Here is a 23,894-nt window from a genome sequence, read left to right as displayed (position 1 = left end):
GGAAATGCACTAGTCAGAATATAAATTTTGTACCAAATAAACATTTTTTGGTTTATTTTAACTTAAAAATAAGTTAAAATTTTAAAATAAGAATTACCATCTATTTTCACACCCTGCGGTAATGACATTCCCTTGTTCTTTCCCATGCAAAAACATTTTTATAATTTGTACGTCATCACTTTCATTATACACTCTAGGCATTCCTAGATTATACCATCTCAGTCTTTTTTTTAAAAATTTTTTATTAATTGAAAAAAATTACAAGAAACACAAACATTCCGAACACATACACTCAGCAATTTACAATATCATCACATAGTTGCATATTCATCATCGTGATCATTTCCCAGAACATTAGCATCAATTCAGAAAAAGAAATAAAAAGACAACAGAAAAATATAACAAACAAACAAAAAAAAGATTTTACAGGCCGTACCCCTTACTGCTCCCTTTCATTGATCACTAGCATTTCAAACTAAATCTGTTTTAACATTTGTTCCCCCTATTATTTATTTTTATTCCATATGTTCCTCTCATCTGTTGACAAGGTAGATAAAAGGAGCATCAGACACAAGGTTTTCACAATCACACAGTCATATTGTGAAAGCTATATCATTATCCAATCATCATCAAGAAACATGGCTACTGGAACACAGCTCTACATTTTCAGGCAGTTCCCTCCAGCCTCTCCATTACATCTTGGATAACAAGGTGATATCTACTTAATGCGTAAGAATAACCTTCAGGATAACCTCTCAACTCTGTTTGGAATCTCTCAGCCATTGACACTTTGTCTCATTTCACTCTTCCCTCTTTTGGTCGAGAAGGTTTTCACAATCCCTTGATGCTGGGTCTCAGCTCATTCTAGAGTTTTTCTCAATCCCTTGATGCTGAATCTCAGCTCATTCTGGGATCTCTGCCCCACACTGCCAGGAAGATCCACACCCCTGGTAGTCATGTCCCACGTAGACAGGGGGAGGGTGGTGCGTCTGCTTGCTGTGTTGGCTGAAGAGAGAGGCCACATCTGAGCAACAAAAGAGGATCTCTTGGGGGTGACTCTTAGGCCTAATTTTGAGTAGGCTTGACCTATCATTTATGGGGTTAAGTTTCATATGAACAAACCCAAAGACTGGGGGCTCAGCCTATAGCTTTGGTTGTCCACATTGCTTGTGAGAATATCAAGAATTCAACTTGGGGAAGTTGAATTTCTCCCCACTCTCATCATTCCCCGAAGGGGGCTTGCAAATACTTTTCCAGTCACTGATCAAATCACTCTGGGATTCATCAGGGCATCACCTGGACAAACCAACAAAATCTCATGTCCTATACAAAGTTCCATGTACTTAAGGTATTCAGTCAACTATCTACATAAGTTATATTAGGAGATGCACTCGTCAAAGTATAGATTTCTACCAAATAAACATTTTTTGCTTTAGTCTCACACATTAGTTGAAATTTTAAAATATTAAGTACCATCTATTTTCAGCACACTGCAGTAATGACATTCTTTTGTTCTTCCTCATGCAAAAAATTTTTTAAATTTGTACATTTAGTCACTATCATTATACACTCTAGGCATTCCTAGATTACACCATCTCAGTCTTTATTGTCTATCTTTGTTTGTGATTTCATTTATGCCCCAGCCCTCCTCCCTCTATCATTCTCATATGCAGCTTCATTCAGTGTTTTAACATAATTGTATTACAGTTAGGTAATATTGTGCTGTCCATTTCTGAGTTTTTATATTCAGTCCTGTTGCACAATCTGTATCCCTTCAGCTCCAATTACCCAATATCTTACCCTATTTCTATCTCTTGATGGTCTCTGTAACCAAGGAAATATTCCAAGTTTATTCACTAATGTCAGTTCATATCAGTGAAACCATACAGTATTTGTCCTTTAGTTTCTGGCTAATCACACTCAGCATAATGTCCTTAAGGTCCATTCATGTTGTTACATACTTCATAACTTTATTCTGTCTTACAGCTGCATAATATTCCATCTTATGTAAATGTCACAGTTTGTTTAGCCAACTGAGGAAGGAGGGCTGGGGACATAAATGAAATCAGAAAGAAAGATAGATGTTAAAGATCGAGATGGTATAATTTAGGAATGTTTAGAGTGTATAATAATAGTGAAATGTACAATGTACAAATTTCAAAAATGTTTTGGCATGAGGAAGAACAAAAGAATGTCATTGCAGGGTGCTGAAAATAGATGATAATTAATACTTTAAAATGTCACCTTCTGTGTGAGACTAAAGCAAAAAATGTTTGTTACAAAATTTAGATTTTGACTAGAGCATTTCCTAATATAACTCATGTAGATAGTTTGATTGAATGTCATATATACTTGGAATCTTAGGTAGGACATGAGATTTTGTTGGTTTGTCCAGAGTGATGGCCCAAGGAAACCCAGAGTGATTTGATCAGTGACTGGAAAAGTATTTGCAAGCCCCCTTCGGGGAATGATGAGAGTGGGGAGAAATTCAACTTCCCCAAGTTGAATTCTTGATATTCTCACAAGCAGTGTGGACAACCAAAGCTAAAAAATCAGCGACCTCAGCTTTGACCAGGTTCACCTGAGCGGAGGGCCTATTTTTAGTAGTCAGAATTTTTGAATTAATTCCACTGTTGGAACTTAATTGCACTCAGCCCCTGCTGTTGATTAAGTCCCTTTTCATTTCCACTCTGGGAAGCAGCTTGTAGGGAAGGAGCGCCAGCCACTGCAGCTTGGGGAACTCACGGTTCTGGACCAGCAGCTGGTCCAGCTGGTCCAGACTGAGGTACATTGTGTGTGGTCACTGATGAGGTACCCAGGAATTGTTTTGTACTGTTTCTGGTTATGTAGTACCTGTTCTGGAAGACGAACTAAATTCCACACCTTGCTAAGCCACCATCTTGGCCGTCTCCCAATTATAAAGTTTTTGCCTCTTCCATTTGCATGGATGAAATAATATTCTCAAGTGGGATTTTTAAAAAAATGATTTGAAGTTAAGTGTTTATATATTTTTGAACATTTTAGTTGGGTGGGATTTGTGACCTTTTTTCAAATGGTAATGTCTGTTAATGCAAGGTGGCATCAAAAACCCACATGGCATCGGTAAGTGAAGCACTACAGTGAATTTTAAATTATCTACTTGAAATAGACAAATTTTAAGTCCCCTGAAGAAGATAGACTAATCCATTCACAGTACTCTTTTGTGCTGTGAAAGTTCACTTGTAAAATGATTTAAAGATAGGGTAATTTCAAGTACTCATCTTAAATAAAGGTTCTTTATATGTCCCTTTGGTTGTCTTTTTTTCATACACATTTTCTGATTTTTCTTTACTGGTGAATCCACAGAAATAAACTCAGTGGTCTTTCATACATACATATTTGGTCTGCTTTAAACCACTTTTGTGGGCACTGCTTCCATTGCTGCCTGAAATACAGTATTTTTGTTATGAAAGATTAACCTTAAATTTGGATGACTTTGTTGATTCTTAACTCTACTCAATTTTCTACTTTATAAACACTGTAAGGATAAACCTCAGAAATAGATCTATATTCTTTGCCAGAGGAGTATTTAAGGAGCATTTTATTCTTCTGCAGGTACCTCTTACATTGCTAAGAGTAGCTATAAAGAAAAACTAGTTCCGGAGAGGATGACGGCTTAGTAAGACGCGTGGGTCTTAGTTCCTCCTCCAGAACAGCTACTAGGGGAGTAGAAACGATACAGAACAGCTCCCGGAGCCATGACAGAGTTCAAGAAGACAGCGTACCCCATTCTGGAACTGCTGACTGGCTGGGAGAACCCGCTCCGGTGAGATCGCCGAGGGGCGAGGGCTTGCCCGGGCAGGGGCGGCAGGCGGCCGGAGTCCCTCCCTCCCTCCTTCCCGGGCCGGCTGGGAGAATTGGACAAGCGGTCCCCTCAAGCCGCGGTGGCTGGCACCTTCGCGCCACGCTTGGAGCCGCGGGCCGGCTAGGAGATTCGGACGGGTGCTCTCCCGGGCTGCGGCGGCCGGCGACCCTCCCCACGTTCGGATCCCCGGGGCGGCTGGGAGATTCGGATTGGCACTCTTCCAAGCCGCTTCGGCTGGCGAACCTCCCCCACGGCGAGAGTTTTCTAAAGTTAAAGGACCCATACCACCTTTTACTGGTGGGATCCGCAGACAAACGAGTGACACGAGCGCCACCTATTGGGCAGGATAAGAAAAGCAGAACCCAGAGATTTCACAGAAAAATCTTTCAACCTGTTGGGTCCAACACCTAGGGAAATCTGACTAAATGCCCAGACGCCAGCAGAAGATAACGGATCATGCTCAGAAAATTGAAAATATGGCCCAGTCAAAGGAACAAACCAATAGTTCAAATGAGATAAAGGAGCTGAGACAACTAATGCTGAATATACGAACAGAAATGGAAAACCTGTTCAAAAACGAAATCGATAAATTGAAGGAGGACATGAAGAACACATGGGCTGAACAAATAGAAGAAATAGAAAAACTGAAAAAACAAATCACAGAACTTATGGAAGTGAAGGACAAAGTAGAAAAGATGGAAAAAGGAATGGATACCTACAATGATAGATTTAAAGAGACAGAAGATAGAATTAGTGATTTGGAGGATGGAACATCTGAATTCCAAAAAGAAACAGAAACTATAGGGAAAAGAATGGAAAAATTTGAACAGGGGATCAGGGAACGGAAGGACAATATGAAGCGCACAAATATACGTGTTGTGGGTGTCCCAGAAGGAGAAGAGAAGGGAAAAGGAGGAGAAAAACTAATGGAAGAAGTTATCACTGAAAATTGCCCAACTCTTATGAAAGACCTAAAATTACAGATCCAAGAAGTGCAGCGCACCCCAAAGAGAATAGACCCAAATAGGCGTTCTCCAAGACACTTACTAGTTAGAATGTCAGAGGTCAAAGAGAAAGAGAGAATCTTGAAAGCAGCAAGAGAAAAACAATCGGTCACATACAAGGGAAACCCAATAAGACTATGTGTAGATTTCTCAGCGGAAACCATGGAAGCTAGAAGACAGTGGGATGATATATTTACATTACTAAAAGAGAAAAACTGCGACCAAGACATCTATATCCAGCAAAATTGTCCTTCAATAACGAGGGAGAAATTAAGACATTCTCAGACAAAAAGTCACTGAGAGAATTTGTGACCAAGAGACCAGCTCTGCAAGAAATACTAAAGGGAGCACTAGAGTCAGATACGAAAAGACAGAAGAGAGAGGTATGGAGAAGAGTGTAGAAAATAGGAAAATCAGATATGATGTACATAATACAAAAGGCAAAATGGTAGAGGAAAATATTATCCTAACAGTAATAACAGTAAATGTTAATGGACTCAACAACACACTCTTAAACAACAAGTGGGTCAAAGAAGAAATTGCAAGAGAAATTAGTAAATACCTCGAGGCGAATGAAAACGAAAGCACAACATATCAAAACTTATGGGACACAGCAAAGGCAGTGCTAAGAGGAAAATTTATTGCCCTAAATGCCTATATCAGAAAAGAAGAAAAGGCAAAAATGCAGGAATTAACTGTCCACTTGGAAGAACTGGAGAAAGAACAGCAAACTAATCCCAAAGCAAGCAAAAGGAAAGAAATAACAAAGATTAGAGCAGAAATACCTGAAACTGAAAACATGAAAACAATAGAGAAAATCAATAAGACCAGAAGTTGGTTCTATGAGAAAATCAATAAGATTGATGGGCCCTTAGCAAGATTGACAAAAAGAAGAAGAGAGAGGATGCAAATAAATAAGATCAGAAATGGAAGAGGAGACATAACTACTGACCTCACAGAAATAAAGGAGGTAATAACAGGATACTATGAACAACTTTACGCTAATAAATACAACAATTTAGATGAAATGGACGGGTTCCTGGAAAGACATGAACACCAACTTTGACTCAAGAAGAAATAGATGACCTCAACAAACCTATCAGAAGTGAAGAAATTGAATTAGTCATTCAAAAGCTTCCTAAAAAGAAAAGTCTAGGACCAGATGGCTTCACATGTGAATTCTATCAAACATTTCAGAAAGAATTAGTACCAACTCTCCTTAAACTCTTCAAAAAAATCGAAGTGGAGGGAAAACTACCTAATTCATTCTATGAAGCCAACATCACCCTCATACCAAAACCAGGCAAAGATATTACAAAAAAGGAAAACTACAGACCAATCTCTCTAATGAATATAGATGCAAAAATCCTCAATAAAATTCTAGCAAATCGTATCCAACAACACATTAAAAGAATTATACATCATGACCAAATAGGATTCATCCCAGGTATGCAAGGATGGTTCAACATAAGAAAATCAATTAATGTAATACACCATGTCAACAAATCAAAGCAGAAAAATCACATGATCATCTCAATTGATGCAGAGAAGGCATTTGACAAGATTCAACATCCTTTCCTGTTGAAAACACTTCAAAAGATAGGAATACAAGGGAACTTCCTTAAAATGATAGAGGGAATATATGAAAAACCCACAGCTAATATCATCCTCAATGGGGAAAAACTGAAAACTTTCCCCCTAAGATCAGGAACAAGACAAGGATGTCCACTATCACCAGTATTATTCAACACTGTGTTGAAGATTCTAGCCAGAGCAATTAGACAAGAAAAAGAAATACAAGGCTTCAAAATTGGAAAGGAAGAAGTAAAACTATCACTGTTTGCAGATGATATGATACTATATGTCGAAAACCCAGAAAAATCCATAACAAAACTACTAGAGCTAATAAATGAGTACAGCAAAGTAGCAGGCTACAAGATCAACATTCAAAAATCTGTAGCATTTCTATATACTAGTAATGAACAAGCTGAGGGGGAAACCAAGAAACGAATCCCATTTACAATTGCAACTAAAAGAATGAAATACCTAGGAATAAATTTAACTAAAGAGACAAAGAACCTATATAAAGAAAACTACAAAAAACTGCTAAAAGAAATCACAGAAGACCTAAACAGATGGAAGGGCATACCATGTTCATGGGTTGGAAGACTAAATATAGTTAAGATGTCAATCCTACCTAAATTGATTTACAGATTCAACGCAATACCAATCAAAATCCCAACAACTTATTTTTCAGAAATAGAAAAACCAATAACTAAATTTATCTGGAAGGGCAGGGTGCCCCGAATTGCTAAAAACATCTTGAGAAAACAAAACGAAGCTGGAGGTCTCGCGCTGCCTGACTTTAAGGCATATTATGAAACCACAGTGGTCAAAACAGCATGGTATTGGCATAAAGATAGATATATCGACCAATGGAATCGAATAGAGTGCTCAGATATAGACCCTCTCATCTATGGACATTTGATCTTTGATAAGGCCGTCAAGCCAACTCACCTGGGACAGAACAGTCTCTTCAATAAATGGTGCCTAGAGAACTGGATATCCATATGCAAAAGAATGAAAGAAGACCCGAATCTCACACCCTATACAAAAGTTAACTCAAAATGGATCAAAGATCTAAACATTAGGTCTAAGACCATAAAACAGTTAGAGGAAAATGTAGGGAGATATCTTATGAAACTTACAATTGGAGGCAGTTTTATGGACCTTAAACCTAAAGCAAGAGCACTGAAGAAGGAAATAAATAAATGGGAGCTCCTCAAAATCAAACACTTTTGTGTGTCAAAGAACTTCATCAAGAAAGTAGAAAGACAGCCTACACAATGGGAGACAATATTTGGAAATGACATATCAGATAAAGGTCTAGTATCCAGAATTTATAAAGAGATTGTCCAACTCAACAACAAAAAGACAGCCAACCCAATTACAAAATGGGAAAAAAGACTTGAACAGACACCTCTCAGAAGAGGAAATACAAATGGCCAAAAGGCACATGAAGAGATGCTCAATGTCCCTGGCCATTAGAGAAATGCAAATCAAAACCACAATGAGATATCATCTCACACCCACCAGAATGGCCATTATCAACAAAACAGAAAGTGGCAAGTGCTGGAGAGGATGTGGAGAAAGAGGCACACTTGTCCACTGTTGGTGGGAATGTCAAATGGTGCAACCACTGTGGAAGGCAGTTTGGCGGTTCCTCAAAAAGCTGAATATAGAATTGCCGTACGACCCAGCAATACCATTGCTATGTATCTACTCAAAGGACTTAAGCTCAAAGACACAAACGGACATTTGCACACCAATGTTTATAGCAGCGTTATTTACAATTGCAAAGAGATGGAAACAGCCAAAATGTCCATCAACAGACAAGTGGCTAAAGAAACTGTGGTATATACATACGATGGAATATTATGCAACTTTAAGACAGAATAAGCTTATGAAGCATGTAATAACATGGATGAACCTAGAGAACATTATGCTGAGTGAGTCTAGCCAAAAACTAAAGGACAAATACTGTATGGTCCCACTGATGTGAACCGACATTCGAGAATAAACTTGGAATATGTCATTGGTAACAGAGTCCAGCAGGAGTTAGAAACAGGGTAAGATAATGGGTAATTGGAGCTGAAGGGATACAGACTGTGCAACAGGACTAGATACAAAAACTCAAAAATGGACAGCACAATAATACCTAGTTGTAAAGTAATCATGTTAAAACACTGAATGAAGCTGCATCTGAGCTATAGGTTTTTTTTTTCTGTCTGTCTGTTTGTTTTTCTTTTTTGTTTCTTTTTCCTTTTCTTTTTTTTTACTATTATTATTTTTATTTTTTTCTCTATATTTAACATTCTGTATCTTTTTCTGTTGTTTTGCTAGTTCTTTTCCTAAATAGATGCAAATGTACTAAGAAATGATGATCATGCATCTATGTGATGATGTTAAGAATTACTGATTGCATATATAGAATGGAATGATTTCTAAATGTTGTGTTAATTTCTTTTTTTCTTTAATTAATAAAAAAAAATTATATCAGTTGACCAATAGGTATAACAAAAGAATCATCTAGAATCATGATGTGACAGGATGCTATCTTTAGCTGCCTTTAAAGTGACATCCTTTTTCGTATATACAAAAGCTTTCCCTAAGAAAAAAAATAACAGAAAATGTACTATTTTAATCTACTTTATTAAAATGTCTTTCTACAATCATATTACACAGTCCTTACCTACTGTATTACCCAAAGAAAACATTTAAATCCAATGAAAAGAGAAAGAGCATATTGATAGAAATTATTTTTATTGTGGAAAATGTCAGAATTCATGATCATTAAGAGTAAAAATGTATTAAGTAACAAAATAGCCATTTGATGTTAAAACCCACCTAGATTTACAAAATATTTTAAAATTTTAGTATGCTTTCAGAATACAGATTAATTTTATGTGATATATACAATATTTATTACATTGTCATATATATAATTTCAAAATAATTTAAAATAGGTTCTTAGTAATTATGTTAATTACCTGTAGAAACAAACGTCTTTACAAGTTATATTTGCTCTCAATCTAGATGAATATTAAAAAGATGTGCAATTTTTTTTCTCTCAATTCCAGTTCAAAATTTATGTTCCGTCTTCTTTTGTTGCTTTTCCTCACCACCTGTCAAATTTGTTATGAGCTTTGTATCTGAAATAGAATGCTTTTTCCTTACTTGGTGTGCTACCTTAAGTCTACTGTACAGAACTCCAAGAAAATGCATTTAAGGCTGATTAGAATTGTAATTGATCTGTTTATTGAAAAATCAGTGTTAAAAAAATGTGGATAAAATGTGATGCTATCAAATAAAATTTGAACAGCAAATAAAAAAAACTGGAAAACTGTAGTTTATTAATTAATTTATTTTTGATGCATATCGTATCATTTACATTTTTTCTTAAAAAAATCATAAGATTTGTTATGATCTTGCTCATATTCATTTTTGGTCAAATTAAAAGGTTTACTATCTGGTTGTAGGTGAATTAATAAATTCTAGTTCATTTTGGGATATTCATTCATACTTAAGTTGAAAATTAATATCCTTTTAAAATTTAGTCCATTTTATAGAATATAGTCTCTGTGTCTGTAACATAGTTTATTTTAAAATATTTTCAGGAAAAGTACCGAGCATTAAACAAGTAAAAGCCACAGTTGATTTACAGTATACGGAGTGGTCTCCTTGTGCCCATCATAATGCCTTTGTGAGTCTGTAGTACCATAGTAACTGTATTTTTCTCTTACGAATTGTACAAGTGCAATCTTTAGAAATTCTTGAATAGAAGCAGGAAATATATGTAGAAGCCTAGGTACTATAGATTATGGCACTGTACTTTATAATAAGGAAATTGTGGATAAACTGATGTTATAAAAGAATAATAAACACAGAACAGATTTAAATTATTTTAAATCATTCCCTTAATTTCTACATTTTTCTTTTCATTATGTGGTTATGAGATGTAGAATTCCTAGATCATCTTAAGAACAGTAAATATCTTTACCAGTCTTTATAGGGAGCCAGAGATTAATCATGAATAAAATGAATAAAATTTAACTTTGCTGGTTACATGTACTGTGTTTACATTCAAATATATCAGATCAGTATATTAAATTTAAATATTGTATTAGTTTTCTGTTCCTGGTTTAATAAATTACAAGCTTAGTGCCTTAAAAACAACAAAATTTATTATCTTGAAGTTCTGTGGTTCTAAAGTTCTGTGGGTCTCCCTTATTTAAAATCTAGGTGCTGCCAGGTATGTGTTCCTTTCTGAAGGCTCTAGGGGAAAACCTGTTCCTTGCCTCTTGAGGCTTCTTTTCTTTCTTGGCTGTTGTTCCCTTCATCATCAAAGCCAGCAGTCACATCATTCTGACTTTGCCTACATCATTACATCTCATTCTTTACTATCTCCTGTCTGTTTTCCATTTTTAAGGATCATGCCCCTTTTTTGTTTTTAAGGATAACATTGGGCCAACCTGGAAATCCAGGATAATCTCCCTATTTTAAAGTTAGCTTACTAGCAAATATAATTCCATCTGCAACCTTAATTCCCCTTTGCCATTTAACCTAACCTATTCACGATTTCTAAATATTAAGATGTAGACATCTTTGGTTATCATTATTCTTTGTACAACAAATACCAACAAGAATGAAGAGACTACACTACTTTTAAGAATTTTTGTGTTGTTAGAACATACGCTTTGAGAATCAACCAAAGATAAAAATATAAAATAGAATAGAATGGAAACAGAGTTTAGAAAATTAACCAGTCACATGAATATTATTAAACTACATACTGCGTAATTGGTTGAAATATGATTATTGAAGAAAAATTGTTCTCATTTAATTTTTATTAAACCAGTAAGACTATATCATGATGTTATCTTAATCTTAAGATTATAATAAAAAATACTTAGATGGCTGCGTCATAAATTATATGTATTTTTTTGCGGGCATAGATTTTAATGTTAAACTTTTTTAAATGTTTAACTTCAAATACACTATGATGTTTAATTAAAGTATACCAAGATAAATAATAAAGAAACTTAGCTGAACACATTGTTGGAATATTAATCTGTAAGTAATACTAAGTAGTACATTAGTCTTGTAGAAGACAAAATTAAATGTGTTTGTTTCTTAGTAATAATTGAAATACCACTACCCTCAGCCTTACTGTTTTTAAAGTAACTAGTCAGATTTTTTAGGGCCTTACACTGTCTGTTAAGCTTATGTATTTCTGGGTAAAGTCTAAACCCTGAAATAGTTAATTTGGTTGGAATATAGTGGCAGTGAGGTGAGTTTCAGATTATCTGTGTAGTTAACATCATCAAAGTTCTTGACAACATATTTGACTCTTTTCCTTAATAGTGTCTGTATAAATTAGATTATAAAGAGTTTCTGGTAAATCAGTGCATCTCAGTCATGGAAGTTAATATTTTCCACTGTTTCGCATGGATGAGTTACATCATTTTATAGAGAGGGTGGTACTTAACAGTAATAACAGCAACAACAATGATGACTGTGTGGAAGGATTGTGTACCATAAAGTCTTCACAGGAAGCTGCTTTTTAAATTTTTAAAAATGGGGGGCATGGGTTCTTCAGTGGTAGAATGCTTGCCTTCCATGCAGGAGACCCAGGTTCAATTCCTGGACCATGCACCCCCCCAAAAAAATGTGTGTTTAATATATAAGTTAGAATGAATTTTCTCATTTGCTATTTCCTACAGTTCTGGTGAATGATTTGTTCTGATAACTTCATACTTATTTCTACTAACATCTAGGTTCTGTAGAATTTTCAATCTTTTCTAATAGGTGATTTCTGCATCTAATTTCTTTTACTTTATATAACAGTGTTTATGTTACATAGAACTATTGCCATTTAACTTGGAAGACCTACTTTATTGTATCTTTTTTTCTTTTGTGTTCTTTGAAGTTGAAGAAATCCTTGAACAAGCAGACTACTTATATGAAAGTGGAGAAACAGAAAAGCTCTTTCAGTTGCTAACCCAATACAAGGAAAGGTAAGCAATGTACGATGGGCCTGGGTTTGTGGTTTTCTTACAATTTTGTTAGTTAGTAAAGTGATCTTTGGTGCTTGAAATTTTTGTAATACATTAATGTAGTTTTTAATTAAAATAATATTCCTGGAGTTTAATTTGTAGTAGTGTGTTTACTTCTTACTTTAAGCTAACTCAGAAGTTCAACATTTATCTTAATAGTTTGGAAAATAATATTGTTTTAGTTACTCTAGTAGAATATTGAAGTATTTTTTCCATTTTGCTCTTTTTCTTAACAAAATAGCGAGGTAGTTATTGAAGATAGTTTTACCTCATCTAATATAAATTTACCTCATCTATATTTTATATTCTGTGTTATTTTCCCTTAAAGTTACTCCTTATTGGTATAAGTTTTAAATGAATTTATTGAGAATTAAGATGTTTGTATGCCCCTATTGAATGGTACTTTTATGTCACTTTAGGAGCACAGTCTTTTTAGAGAAATGAAAACTCCTTTTACTGCACTTAGTATTAAATTATATTTTTAGTCTAAGACATCAGTGTGTTTCATTTTTTGGAAAGCTGGGAATGGAGGAATCCTATAAAATAAGTCAAATAACACTAAATGGCATTTCTAAATCTCTCTCCTCTACCTTTTCTTCTAAACTAGAAACAATGAGTCATTTTCTTCTACTTTTCTTAAATTCCCAAGACCCATCAGTTTTACTCCCTAAATATTTTTTAGCAATCATTTTTCCTTCTCCATTCTCCCCACAATAACTTGAGGTGATTAATTTGGCATTTTATAGTACTGTCAGTAATAATTTGAAATATTTCAAAGTTCTAAAATTACTCTATATTGTTTGAATTGCAGAGATACTACTACTACCTTTTTTGGGGTGTAAAACATTAAAAATGAGTCTGAAACATTTTTAAAAATTTTCAAAATTGTTTATGTTACTACTATTTAGTGCAAGGAGTGGGGGTAGAAATACATAAAATGGACTTGGAGACAAACATTTCATAGAAAGAAATTAAGTATTTAAAAAATATTTTAAACTCTTTATTATATTATTGTGGTTACTATTTTATTTACTATTTTTTATTTGATATATTTATCTTTATTTTTGTTTTTTTATTTTTTTGCATGGGTAGGCACTGGGAATCGAACCTGGGTCTCCGGCATGGCAGGTGAAAACTCTGCCTGCTGAGCCACTGTGGCCCGCCCTTTATTTGATATATTTATCTTTAAATGGTCGTTCCTCAAGCAGTCTTACGCCTTTACTTGAAATAAGAAGACATGATGTCATAGATGACACATTTAGCCACAAGTTTTATTTTGAGAGTAAATTGTATTTAAGGATTCATTAATTACAAATATTTAACATATACCAATTTTGTACCAGGTGCTCTGTTTGGTTTTTTAAAAGGTCATGACCCTGAGTATAGCATGTATATTCTGGTAATGTCTGAATGAGTTAATAAATTGTATGAATTACAGTTCAGTGAGGTAAGCCTCAAATAGTGTTTTGAGTTTGTAGGACAAGAATTTTGAGAATTCAAACAAATTTTTTTTTTGAGAAAGTCATTATTTTAAATCCTATAGTTAAGTTAGTGTTTATGAGTAATGTATATTTTATAGGAAATTTGGCAAATGAAAGTATTGTATGAAGGAAAGTATATTTAACATTACTAAAATGTTTTTTTGATACTGTATTTACTATATCCTCACTAAGCTGGAAGACTGAACGGTATTGATTATGTGACCTTTAACAATTTAAAAACGTGAGTTAAAATATTTTATATTTTATTTCAAATTAGTGAAGATGCAGAGTTACTGTGGCGTTTGGCAAGGGCTTCACGTGATATATCTCAGCTCAGTGGGACATCAGAAGAAGAGAAAAAGCGATTGGTGTATGAAGCTCTAGAGTATGCAAAAAGGGCACTTGAAAAAAGTGAATCAAGTTTTGCAGCTCATAAGGTGAGGTACTTAGACTAGCTAAGTTGCTACCATGTACAGACATACCCTGGAGTTATTGTAGGTTCAGTTCCAGACCACCACAGTAAAGTGACTAATATAAGAAAGAGAGTCCCATGAATTTTTTTGGTTTTCCAGTGCATATAGAAGTTTGGTTTATTCTATACTGTAGTCTATTAAGTGTGCAATAGCATTTGTCTAGGAAAACAATGTACATACCTTAATTTAAAAATACTTTATTGATAAGAAATGCTGACCATCTGAGACTTCAGTGAATCATACTCCTTTTGCTGGTGGAGAGTCTTACTTCAGTGTTGATGGCTGCTGACTGATCAAGGCGGTGGTTGCTGAGCTTTAGGGTGGCTGAGGCAGTTGCTTAAAATAAGGCAACAGTGAAGGTTGCTGCATTGATTGATGTTTCCTATTATGAAAGATTTCTCTGTAGCATGCAGTGTTGTTTGATAGCATTTTACCCACAGTAGAACTTCTTTCAGAATTGGAATCGATCCTCTCAAACCCTGCTGTTGCTTTGTCAACTAAGATTATATAATATTCTAAATCCTTTGTTATCATTCAAGTGTTCACAGCATCTTTATCAGGAGTAGTTTCCATTTCAAGAAACCATTTCGCCCATCCATAAGAAGTAAGTCCTTATCTATTCTAGTTTTATCAGAAGATTGCAGCAATTTAGTCATATCTTTAGAGTCTGTGTCTAATTCTAGTTCTTTTGCTCTTTCTACCATATCTGCAATTAGTTCTTCCACTGAAGTCTTGAACCCCTGAAGTCATCCATGAGGGTTGGAATCAACATCTTCCTGTTAATGTTGATATTTTGGCTGCCTCCCATGGACCATGAATGTTTTTTGTTTTTTTTTTAACAGTTTTATTCACACACCATACAGTCCATCCAAAGTGTTCAATCAGTGACTCTCGGTATAATCACAGCATTATATATTCAGTCCCACAATAACTTTGGGAACATTCTCATTACTCCAAAAAAAATCCATACTCCTTTTACCCCCTTCTTGTTGATACTTAGCTCTGGTATAGTGTTTTTGTGACAGTTGATGGAAGGATATTATATTGTTACTGTTAACTATAGTCCTTAGTTTGCATTAATTGTATTTTTTCCCTATATAGCACTTTATTAACACCTTTTATTAGTGATGTACATTTGTTCTAGTTTATGTAAGAACTTTCATATATTTGTATAATAAACCACTCATCATTCACAACAGGTTTTGCTGTTATACAGGTCCGTGTTTTAACCTCTAGCTTTTCTTCTAGTGATATACACAACCCTAGACTTCTCCTTTCAACTGTGTTCACACGCAGCCCTGTTAACTGCACTTACCTTATACACTGTTGTGCTGCTATTACCTCTGTCCATTTCCGAACATTTATAATCAGTCTTACTAAAAATTCTGTATACTTTAAGCATCATTTGCCTATTCTCTACCCCCTTTCTATCTCCTGGTAACCTGTACTCTAAGTTTTAACCCCCACAGTTTGCTCATTATAATTAGTTCATATTAGTGAGACCATAGAATATTTGTCCTTTTGTGTCTGGCTTATTATGCTCACCATAATGTCCTCAAATTCATCCATGTTGTAGCATTATCAGGACTTAATTCCTTCCTACACCTGAATACTATTCCATTGTGTGTATGTACCATAGTTTGTTTATCTGCTCATCAGTGGATGGACACTTGGACTGTTTCCTTCTTTTGGCAGTCGTGAATAATGCAGCTATGAAAATTGTTATGCAGATGTCTGCTTGCATGCCTGCTTTCAGTTCTGAGAATATCTCTGGTCACGGGATTGCTGGATTATATAGCGGTTCTATACTTAGCTTCCTGAGGAACCGCCAGACTGCCTTCCAAAGTGGCTATATCATTCTACATACCCACCAGCAGTGATTAAGTTTTTTTAATTCCCTGCATCTCCTGTTACATCTGTAGTTTTTTGTTCTTTGTTTTTTTTAATGACCACAATTGAGTTTGTATTTCTATCCCACAATTCAGTTTGTATTTCTATCATTTGCGTTGTAGGATCCTTTTTATATATCCTGGTTATTAAAGCTGTTTTGGATATGTGGTTTCCAAATATTTTCTCCCATTGAGTTGGTTGCCTTTTCACTTTCTTGACATATGTCCTTTGAAGCATAAAAGTGTTCAATTTTGAGAAGATGCCATTTATCTATTTCTTCTTTCATTGCTTATTCTTTGGGGTGTAAGGTCTAAAAAACCATGTCCTACCACAAAATCTTGAAGATGTTTTCCTTCTTTTCTTCTAGAATTTTTATGGTCCTAGCTCTAATGTTTAGGTCTCTGATCCACTTTGAGTTAATTTTTGTATAAGGTATGTGATGGTTCCTCTTTCATTGTTTTGGATATGAATATCTAATTATCCTAGAACCATTAGTTGAAGAAACTCTTCTGTCCAAGTTGAGTGGACTTGGCTGCCTTGTCAAAAATCACTTGACCATGGATTTGAGAGGGTCTATTTTTGAACTCTCAGTTCAGTCACATTGGTCAATATATATATCCTTATGCCTGTACCATGCTCTTTTTTTTTTTTTTCCTAACTACGTGTAGCTTTGTAATATGCTTTAAAGTCAGAATATGTGAGTCTTCTAACTTTGTTCTTCTTTTTCAAGATGTTTTCTGCTATTGGGGGCCCCTTACTCTTCTAATAAATTTGATAATTGGCTTTTTCATTTCTGCAAGGTAGGCCATTGAAATTTTGCTTGGGATTGCATTGACTCTAAATCAGTTTGCATTGAATTGTCATCTTTTTTTTTTTTTTAATTGTCATCTTAATGATATTTAATCCATGAACACGGAATGTCCTTACATTTATTTAGGTCTTATTTGATTTCTTTTACCAATTTTTAAAAAAAATATAGATTCTACATATCCCTAGTGAAGTTTATTCCTAGTTATTTGATTCTTTTCAGTGCTATTGTAAATGGAATTTTTTTCTCTGATTTCCTCCTCTGATAGCTCATTACTAGTATATAGAAACACTGTTGATTTTTATGTTTTGATCTTCTATCTTATCACTTTGCTGTTTATTATGTCTCGTAGCCTTTTTGTAGATTTTTTGGAACTTTCTAAATATAGAATCATTTCATCTTGAAATAGTGAAAGTTTTATTTCTTCCTTTCTGATTTGGATGTCTTGTATTTCTTTTTCTTCCCTAATTGCTCTGGCTAGAACTTTCAGTTCTATGTTGAATAAAAGTGGTGATGTTGGGCATCTTTTTCTTGTTCCCGATTTCATCGGGAAAGCTGTTAGTCTTTCACCGTTGAGTATGATTTAGCTATGGGTTTTTTACATACGCCCTTTATTATGTTGAGGAAGTTTCCCTCTATTCCTATCTTTTGAAGTGGCTTTTTAAAAAATTTTTTTTAATTAATTAAAAAAAAATTACATGAAACACAAACATTCTTAATATATGATCATTCCATTCTAAATATATATTCAGTAATTCACAATATCACCACATAGTTGCATATTCATCATCATGATCATTTCTTAGAACATTTGCATTAATTCAGAAAAAGAAATAGAGAACAGAAATAAAACGAAAAAAGAAAAAAAAAACATACACACCATACCCCTTACTCCTCCCTTTCATTGATCACTAGCATTTCAAACTAAATTTATTTTAACATTTGTTCCCCCTATTATTTATTTTTACTTTATATGTTCTACTCATCTGTTGACAAGGTAGATAAAGGAGCATCAGACACGAGGTTTTCACCATCACACAGTCACATTGTGAAAGCTATATCATTATACAATCATCATCAAGAAACATGGCTACTGGAATACAGCTCTGCATTTTCAGGCAGTTCCCTCCAGCCTCTCCATTATATCTTGAGTAACAAGGTGATATCTACTCAATGTGTAAGAATAACCTCCAGGATAACCTCTCGACTCTGTTTGGAATCTCTCAGCCATTGACACTTTGTCTCATTTCACTCTTCCCCCTTTTGGTCGAGAGGATTTTCTTAGTCCCTTGATGCTGGATCTCAGCTCATTCTAAGGTTTTTCTCAATCCCTTGATGCTGAGTCTCAGCTCATTCCAAGATCTCTGTCCCACGTTTTCAGGAAGGTCCACACCCCTGGGAGTCATGTCCCATGTAGACAGGGGGAGATTGGTGAATTTGCTGGAGAGAGAGGCCACATCTGAGCAACAAAAGAGGTTCTCTTGGGGGTGACTCTTAGGCCTAATTTTAAGTAGGCTTGACCTATCATTTGTGGGGTTAAGTTTCATATGAACAAACCCCAAGACTGGGGGCTCAGCCTATAGCTTTGGTTGTCCACACTGCTTGTGAGAATATCAAGAATTCAACTTGGGGAGGTTGAATTTTCTCCTGTTCTCACCATTCCCCAAAGGGGACTTTGCAAATACTTTTACACTCACTGATCAAATTACTCTGGGATTCATCAGGGCATCACTCTGGACAAACCAACAAAATCTCATGTTCTACCCATGGTTCCATGTACTTATGTCATTCAACCAAGCTATCTACTTAAGTTATATCAGGAAATGCACTAGTCAAAATATAAATTTTGTACCAAATAAACATTTTTTGCTTTAGTCTCACACATAAGTTGAAATTTTAAAATATTAAGTACCATCTATTTTCAGCACACTGCAGTAATGACATTTGTTTGTTCTTCCTCATGCAAAAACATTTTTTTTTTTTTTTTTTTAACAGACTGGTCCCTGTTTTACTTTATTAACAATGTGACCTGATCACAATTTTTTAAAGTCTAGACTAGTTTTCCATGTTTTATTTTGACATAGTATCTTTTAAAAACAAAAGAATGCAAACATTTACACTCATCAATGCCTTTTTCTTTAGATGCGGTTTGACTTCTTTCCTTTAGGCTGTTCATCACCAAAAAGCAAAGTTTAATTTTGATACCGCCCACTTGCTGTGAAAGTGAGAAGGGGTCATCTTCAAAGCAATACTCTGACTCTGGTTGGGCTTAATCACTGATTAGCTGCATAATTTCTTCTAGAACATTTGTAACAGACACGACATGTATGGGTTTTCAGTTTGGGTATTTTTTTTTTCCTTTTTTTTAATAGATGTGTTTCCTGCTTTTCATTCATATTTTTCTTTCTTTGAGCATATTGCACAATATTTTATTATCAAAAAAGGTTTTTGTCTCAAGCAAAAAAGTTTTTTATCCTTCTCTTGGGAGGTGCTAATGTATATTGTTTTCTAAAAGAGGTAAGTGGTTGTCAGTGTGGCCATCCTCAAAGGGGACAGAACTGACAGGTTTGTAGGATCCAAGTCTGAAACGACAGCAAATTATTTCAACTATAAATTTTCCAATTCCATGTAACATGCCCTTTCTGTCACAGAAAACTGATGGGTATCCGCTGAAATTTTGTATGTATGTAGTTTTGTTGGCACAACAGTAATAAAATATTGAAACATCTGGTTGTGATCTGCAGCAATTTTTTCAGTTCCATCTAAAGGGTTAATAATTCCTGGAACAAGCTCTCCAAAAGACAAATGATCTATTCTGTGAGAAAAGTTGTAAGAATCATGGTTGACAAGTGCTGCCAAATGTGCATGACCTCGGGGATGTGGAATTGCCTTGCCCACAGTTACGTGAAAATTCCCTGCTACTTTATTAACATATAGGTGACCACGAATTCTGCATGCATCTGGAGGCTGTGATGAGTCATCCTCCCTTGGTGGAAGTGCTGTTGATGGACTTTTAAAAGCACTTTTAAATATCACATCTTGAAGAGAATGCTCTTCTTGGAGCCTACTCTGAATCAGCTGCAGCATCCTCTGCCATTCTTTTTGTTGTGGTGAAAGATCAAATATTGCTGGTTCATAAACTAGACCATCTGCAGATGCAACTATTGTTTCTGCTAAATCCAACACATCTGCTCCAACATACTGACACTTCATAGCAACAGTAATATCTATATTGATTCTCAATTTGCTAGAAAAATCCTTGTCTACTTCATATTCATACTTCATCCATGTATCTTGATATACTGAAAATTCCATTACAGTTAATAAAGCCATAGTAGTAAATGCTATAAGAGAAACTGTACCCCCACTGGCTGAAGTCTCTACATAGCTCTGAGGAACCTTTGGAAAGGCATCCAATTCTTTCACCAAACTTAAGGTTTTTTTCCGATTCAGTCGCCTCATCTTCAGGAAAGCCCTCCTCCTCTTCCTTCATATAGTCATGCTTGTGCTACAGTCCCAGCCGACCGCCATCTTTCACAGAAGCCCGGGTCGCCGGGACCCAAAAACATTTTTTAAATTTGTACATTTAGTCACTGTCATTATACACTCTAGGCAATCCTAGATTATACCATCTCAATCTTTATCATCTATCTTTCTTTCTGATTTCATTTGTGCCCCCAGCCCTCCTCCCTCTATTGTTCTCACATTCAGCCTCATTCACTGTTTTAACATAATTGTATTACAGTTAGGTAGTATTGTGCTGTCCATTTCCAAGTTTTTGCATTCAGTCCTGTTGCACAATCTGCATCCCTTCAGCTCCAATCACCCAGTATCTTACCCTGTTTCTATCTCCTGATGTTCTCTGTTACCAACGAAATTCTCCAAGTTCATTCACCAATGTCAGTTCACATCAGTGAGACAATACAGTATTTGTCCTTTTGTTTCTGGCTAATCTCACTCAGCATAATGTCTGTAAGGTCCATCCATGTTGTTACATACTTCATAACTTTATTCTGTGTTACAGCTGCATAATGTTCCATTGTATGTATATACCACAGTTTGTTTAGCCACCCGTCCATTGATGGACATTTTGGCTGTTTCCATCTCTTGGAAATTGTAAATAATGCTGCTATAAACATTGGTGTGCAAATGTCCATTTGTATCCTTGTCCTCATGTCCTTTGAGTACAGACAGCATATAGATGGGTCCCGTTCCCTAATCCATTCTGCCAGTCCACGTCCCCCGATTGGGAAGCTTAATCCATTAACATTTAGTGTTATTACTGCCCGGGCAGTACCCTCCTCTACCATTTTGCCTTTTGGCTTTCATATGTCCTTTTAATTTTCCTTCTTTTTACCTTTACTCATGGTCTTCCTTTCTATACTCTTCTCCACACCTCTCTCTTCTGTCTTCGTATCTGTCTCTAGTGCTCCCTTTGGTATTTCTTGCAGAGCTGCTCTCTTAGTCACAACTTCTCTCAGTGATTTTTTTGTCTGAAAATGTTTTAATTTCTCCCTCATTTTTGAAGGACAGTTTTGTTGGATATAGAGTTCTTGGTTGGCAGTTTTGCTTTTTTAATGATTTAAATATATCATCCCACTGTCTTCTCACCTCCATGGTTTCTGCTGAGAAATATACGCATGGTCTTATTGGGCTTCCCTTGTATGTGATGGATTGCTTTTCTCTTGCTGCTTTCAAGATTCTCTCTTTCTCCTTGACCTCTGACATTCTGATTAGTAAATGTCTTGGAGTACTTCTGTTTGGATCTATTCTCTTTGGGGTACGCTGTACTTCTTGGATCTGTAATTTTAAGTCTTTCATAAGAGTTGGGAAATTTTCAGTGATAATTTCCTCCATTAGTTTTTCTCTTCCTTTTCCCTTCTCTTCTCCTTCTGGGAGACCCACAACACGTACATTCGTGCACTTCATATTGTCTTTCAATTCCCTGAGTCCCTGCTCATGTTTTTCCATTTTTTTCCCTATAGTTTCTGTTTCTTGTCGGATTTCAGATGTTCCGTCCTCCAGCTCACTAATTCTGTGTTCTGTCTCAGGAGTCTACCATTGTAGGTTTTCACCGTTCTTTTCATCTCTTCTACCATGCCTTTCATTCCCATAAGTTCTGTGATTTGTTTTTTCAAACTTTCGATTTCTTCTTTTTGTTCATTCCTTGCCTTCTTTATATCCTCCCTCAATTCATTGATTTGGTTTTTGATGAGGTTTTCCATATCTGTTCGTATATTCTGAATTAATTGTTTCAGCTCCTGTATGTCATTTGAATTGTTGGTTTGTTCCTTTGACTGGGCCATATCTTCAATTTTCCTAGTGTGATTTGTTATTTTTTGTTGGAGTCTAGGCATTTAATTACTGTGATTAGTTTATTCTGGAGATTGCTTTCACTTCTTTTACCTAGGGTTTTTTTGCTGGATGAATTTGTGGTCTGTCTGTTCTTTGACATTCAGTTCAGCTTTATCTGAACCTCTAGCTTAAGTTTTGTTTAACAAAGGAGAATTTTTCAGTTCTTGTTTTCTTGTTTCTTGCCCTGCTTGTATGGTACCTTCCTCCCACACACACTTAGAAGGGTGTACTTAGGTATTATAGACCCCTGCCGGATTTTCCCAGTCCAAACTGGCCTCCTATTAGGAGGAAAGAGTCACCTGCATCGGTTTCCCTGAGGGTGAGACCCAGCAGGTTGAAAGACTTTCCTGTGAAGTCTCTGAACTCATTTTTCTCTCCTGCCCAGTATGTGGCGCTTGTCTGCCTGCAGGTCCCACCAGCATAAGATGATGCGGCACCTTTAACTTTGGCGGACTCTTCTGCTGGGGGCATGGTAGAGACAGAGGAAAGGTTTTAGGCTGGTTTTAATGGCTTCAAATTACCAAGCCCTGGGGTCTGAATTCCTTGAGGGATGAATTCCACCTGAGTTGGGCTTCACCCCTCCCCTGGGGAAGACAAAGGCTCCAGACAAGCTCTCAAACCACCTTGTTTCTGCCTATGTCTGAGGCAATTGCAGCCTGAGATGTCCTGCTGCTGAATCCAGAGGCAGTCAAGCCTTTGTAGAAACATAGCCACAAAAACTTCTGTTTCCTTTTTTTTTTTTCCTTTTTCCGTCAGACTTCCCCCTTCGGCTCTGGGGCAAAAATGAGCGACCTCTGCTTTGACCAGGTTCACCTGAGCTGAGGGCCTATTTCTAGTAGTCAGAACTTGTTAATTAATTCCACAATTGGCATTTAGTTGTGCTCAGTCCCTGCTGCTGGTAAAGTCCCTTTCCTTTCTGCTCTGGGAAGCAGCCTGAGGAGGGGTGCCAGCCACCACGGCTTGGGGAACTCATGGTACTGGGGAGTTTGCTGCCGGTCCAGCTGGTCTAGACTGGGGTACGCTGTGTGTCCAGTCACTGATGTGGCCCAAGAGCTGTTCTGTACTGTTTCTGGTTATTTAGTAGTTTTTCTGGAGGACGAACTAAAATGTGCCATCATTAAGCCGCCATCTTGGCCCGGAAGTCCTTGAAGTGTTTTTATCAAGAAGGGATGTTGGATTTTGTCAAATGGCTTTTCTGTGTCAGTTGAGATGACTACGTGGTTGTTCTCATTCAGTTTGTTAATGCAGTGTATTACATTGATTTTCTTATGTTGAACGAACCTTGCATACTTGAACTAAAACCCACTTGATCATGGTATATAATTTTTTTAATGTGCAGTTGGATTAGATTTGCAAGTATTTTGTTGAGGATTTTTGCATTCTTATTCATTAGAGAAATTGGCCTATAATTTTATCTTTATCT

The 23,894-nt window shown here is 35.9% G+C and overlaps 1 protein-coding gene and 1 pseudogene across 6 annotated transcripts in view; one reads left to right on the top strand and one right to left on the bottom strand.

Annotated features, from left to right (window-relative positions):
• Positions 1-23,894, top strand: part of RMDN1 (regulator of microtubule dynamics 1) — a 65,303-nt gene that overhangs the window by 17,130 nt on the left and 24,279 nt on the right. For all 6 annotated transcript variants that reach the window (XR_013178323.1, XM_077167140.1, XM_077167138.1 and 3 more), the window contains 2 exons: positions 12,338-12,425; positions 14,223-14,382. Coding sequence is in view for 5 of the 6 variants with exons in the window: in XM_077167140.1 (XP_077023255.1) it covers positions 12,338-12,425; positions 14,223-14,382 (248 nt within the window). In the remaining variant the exon portion in view is untranslated. The remainder of the gene's footprint in view (positions 1-12,337; positions 12,426-14,222; positions 14,383-23,894) is intronic.
• On the bottom strand, positions 19,181-20,669 carry LOC143686358 (endoplasmic reticulum-Golgi intermediate compartment protein 2 pseudogene; annotated as a pseudogene).

The sequence above is a fragment of the Tamandua tetradactyla genome, chromosome 6, assembly GCF_023851605.1.
Source record: "Tamandua tetradactyla isolate mTamTet1 chromosome 6, mTamTet1.pri, whole genome shotgun sequence".
Classification (NCBI taxonomy): domain Eukaryota; kingdom Metazoa; phylum Chordata; class Mammalia; order Pilosa; family Myrmecophagidae; genus Tamandua; species Tamandua tetradactyla.
The sequence above is the reverse complement of the archived record's forward strand: the minus strand, read 5'-3'. Positions and strand labels throughout refer to the sequence as shown.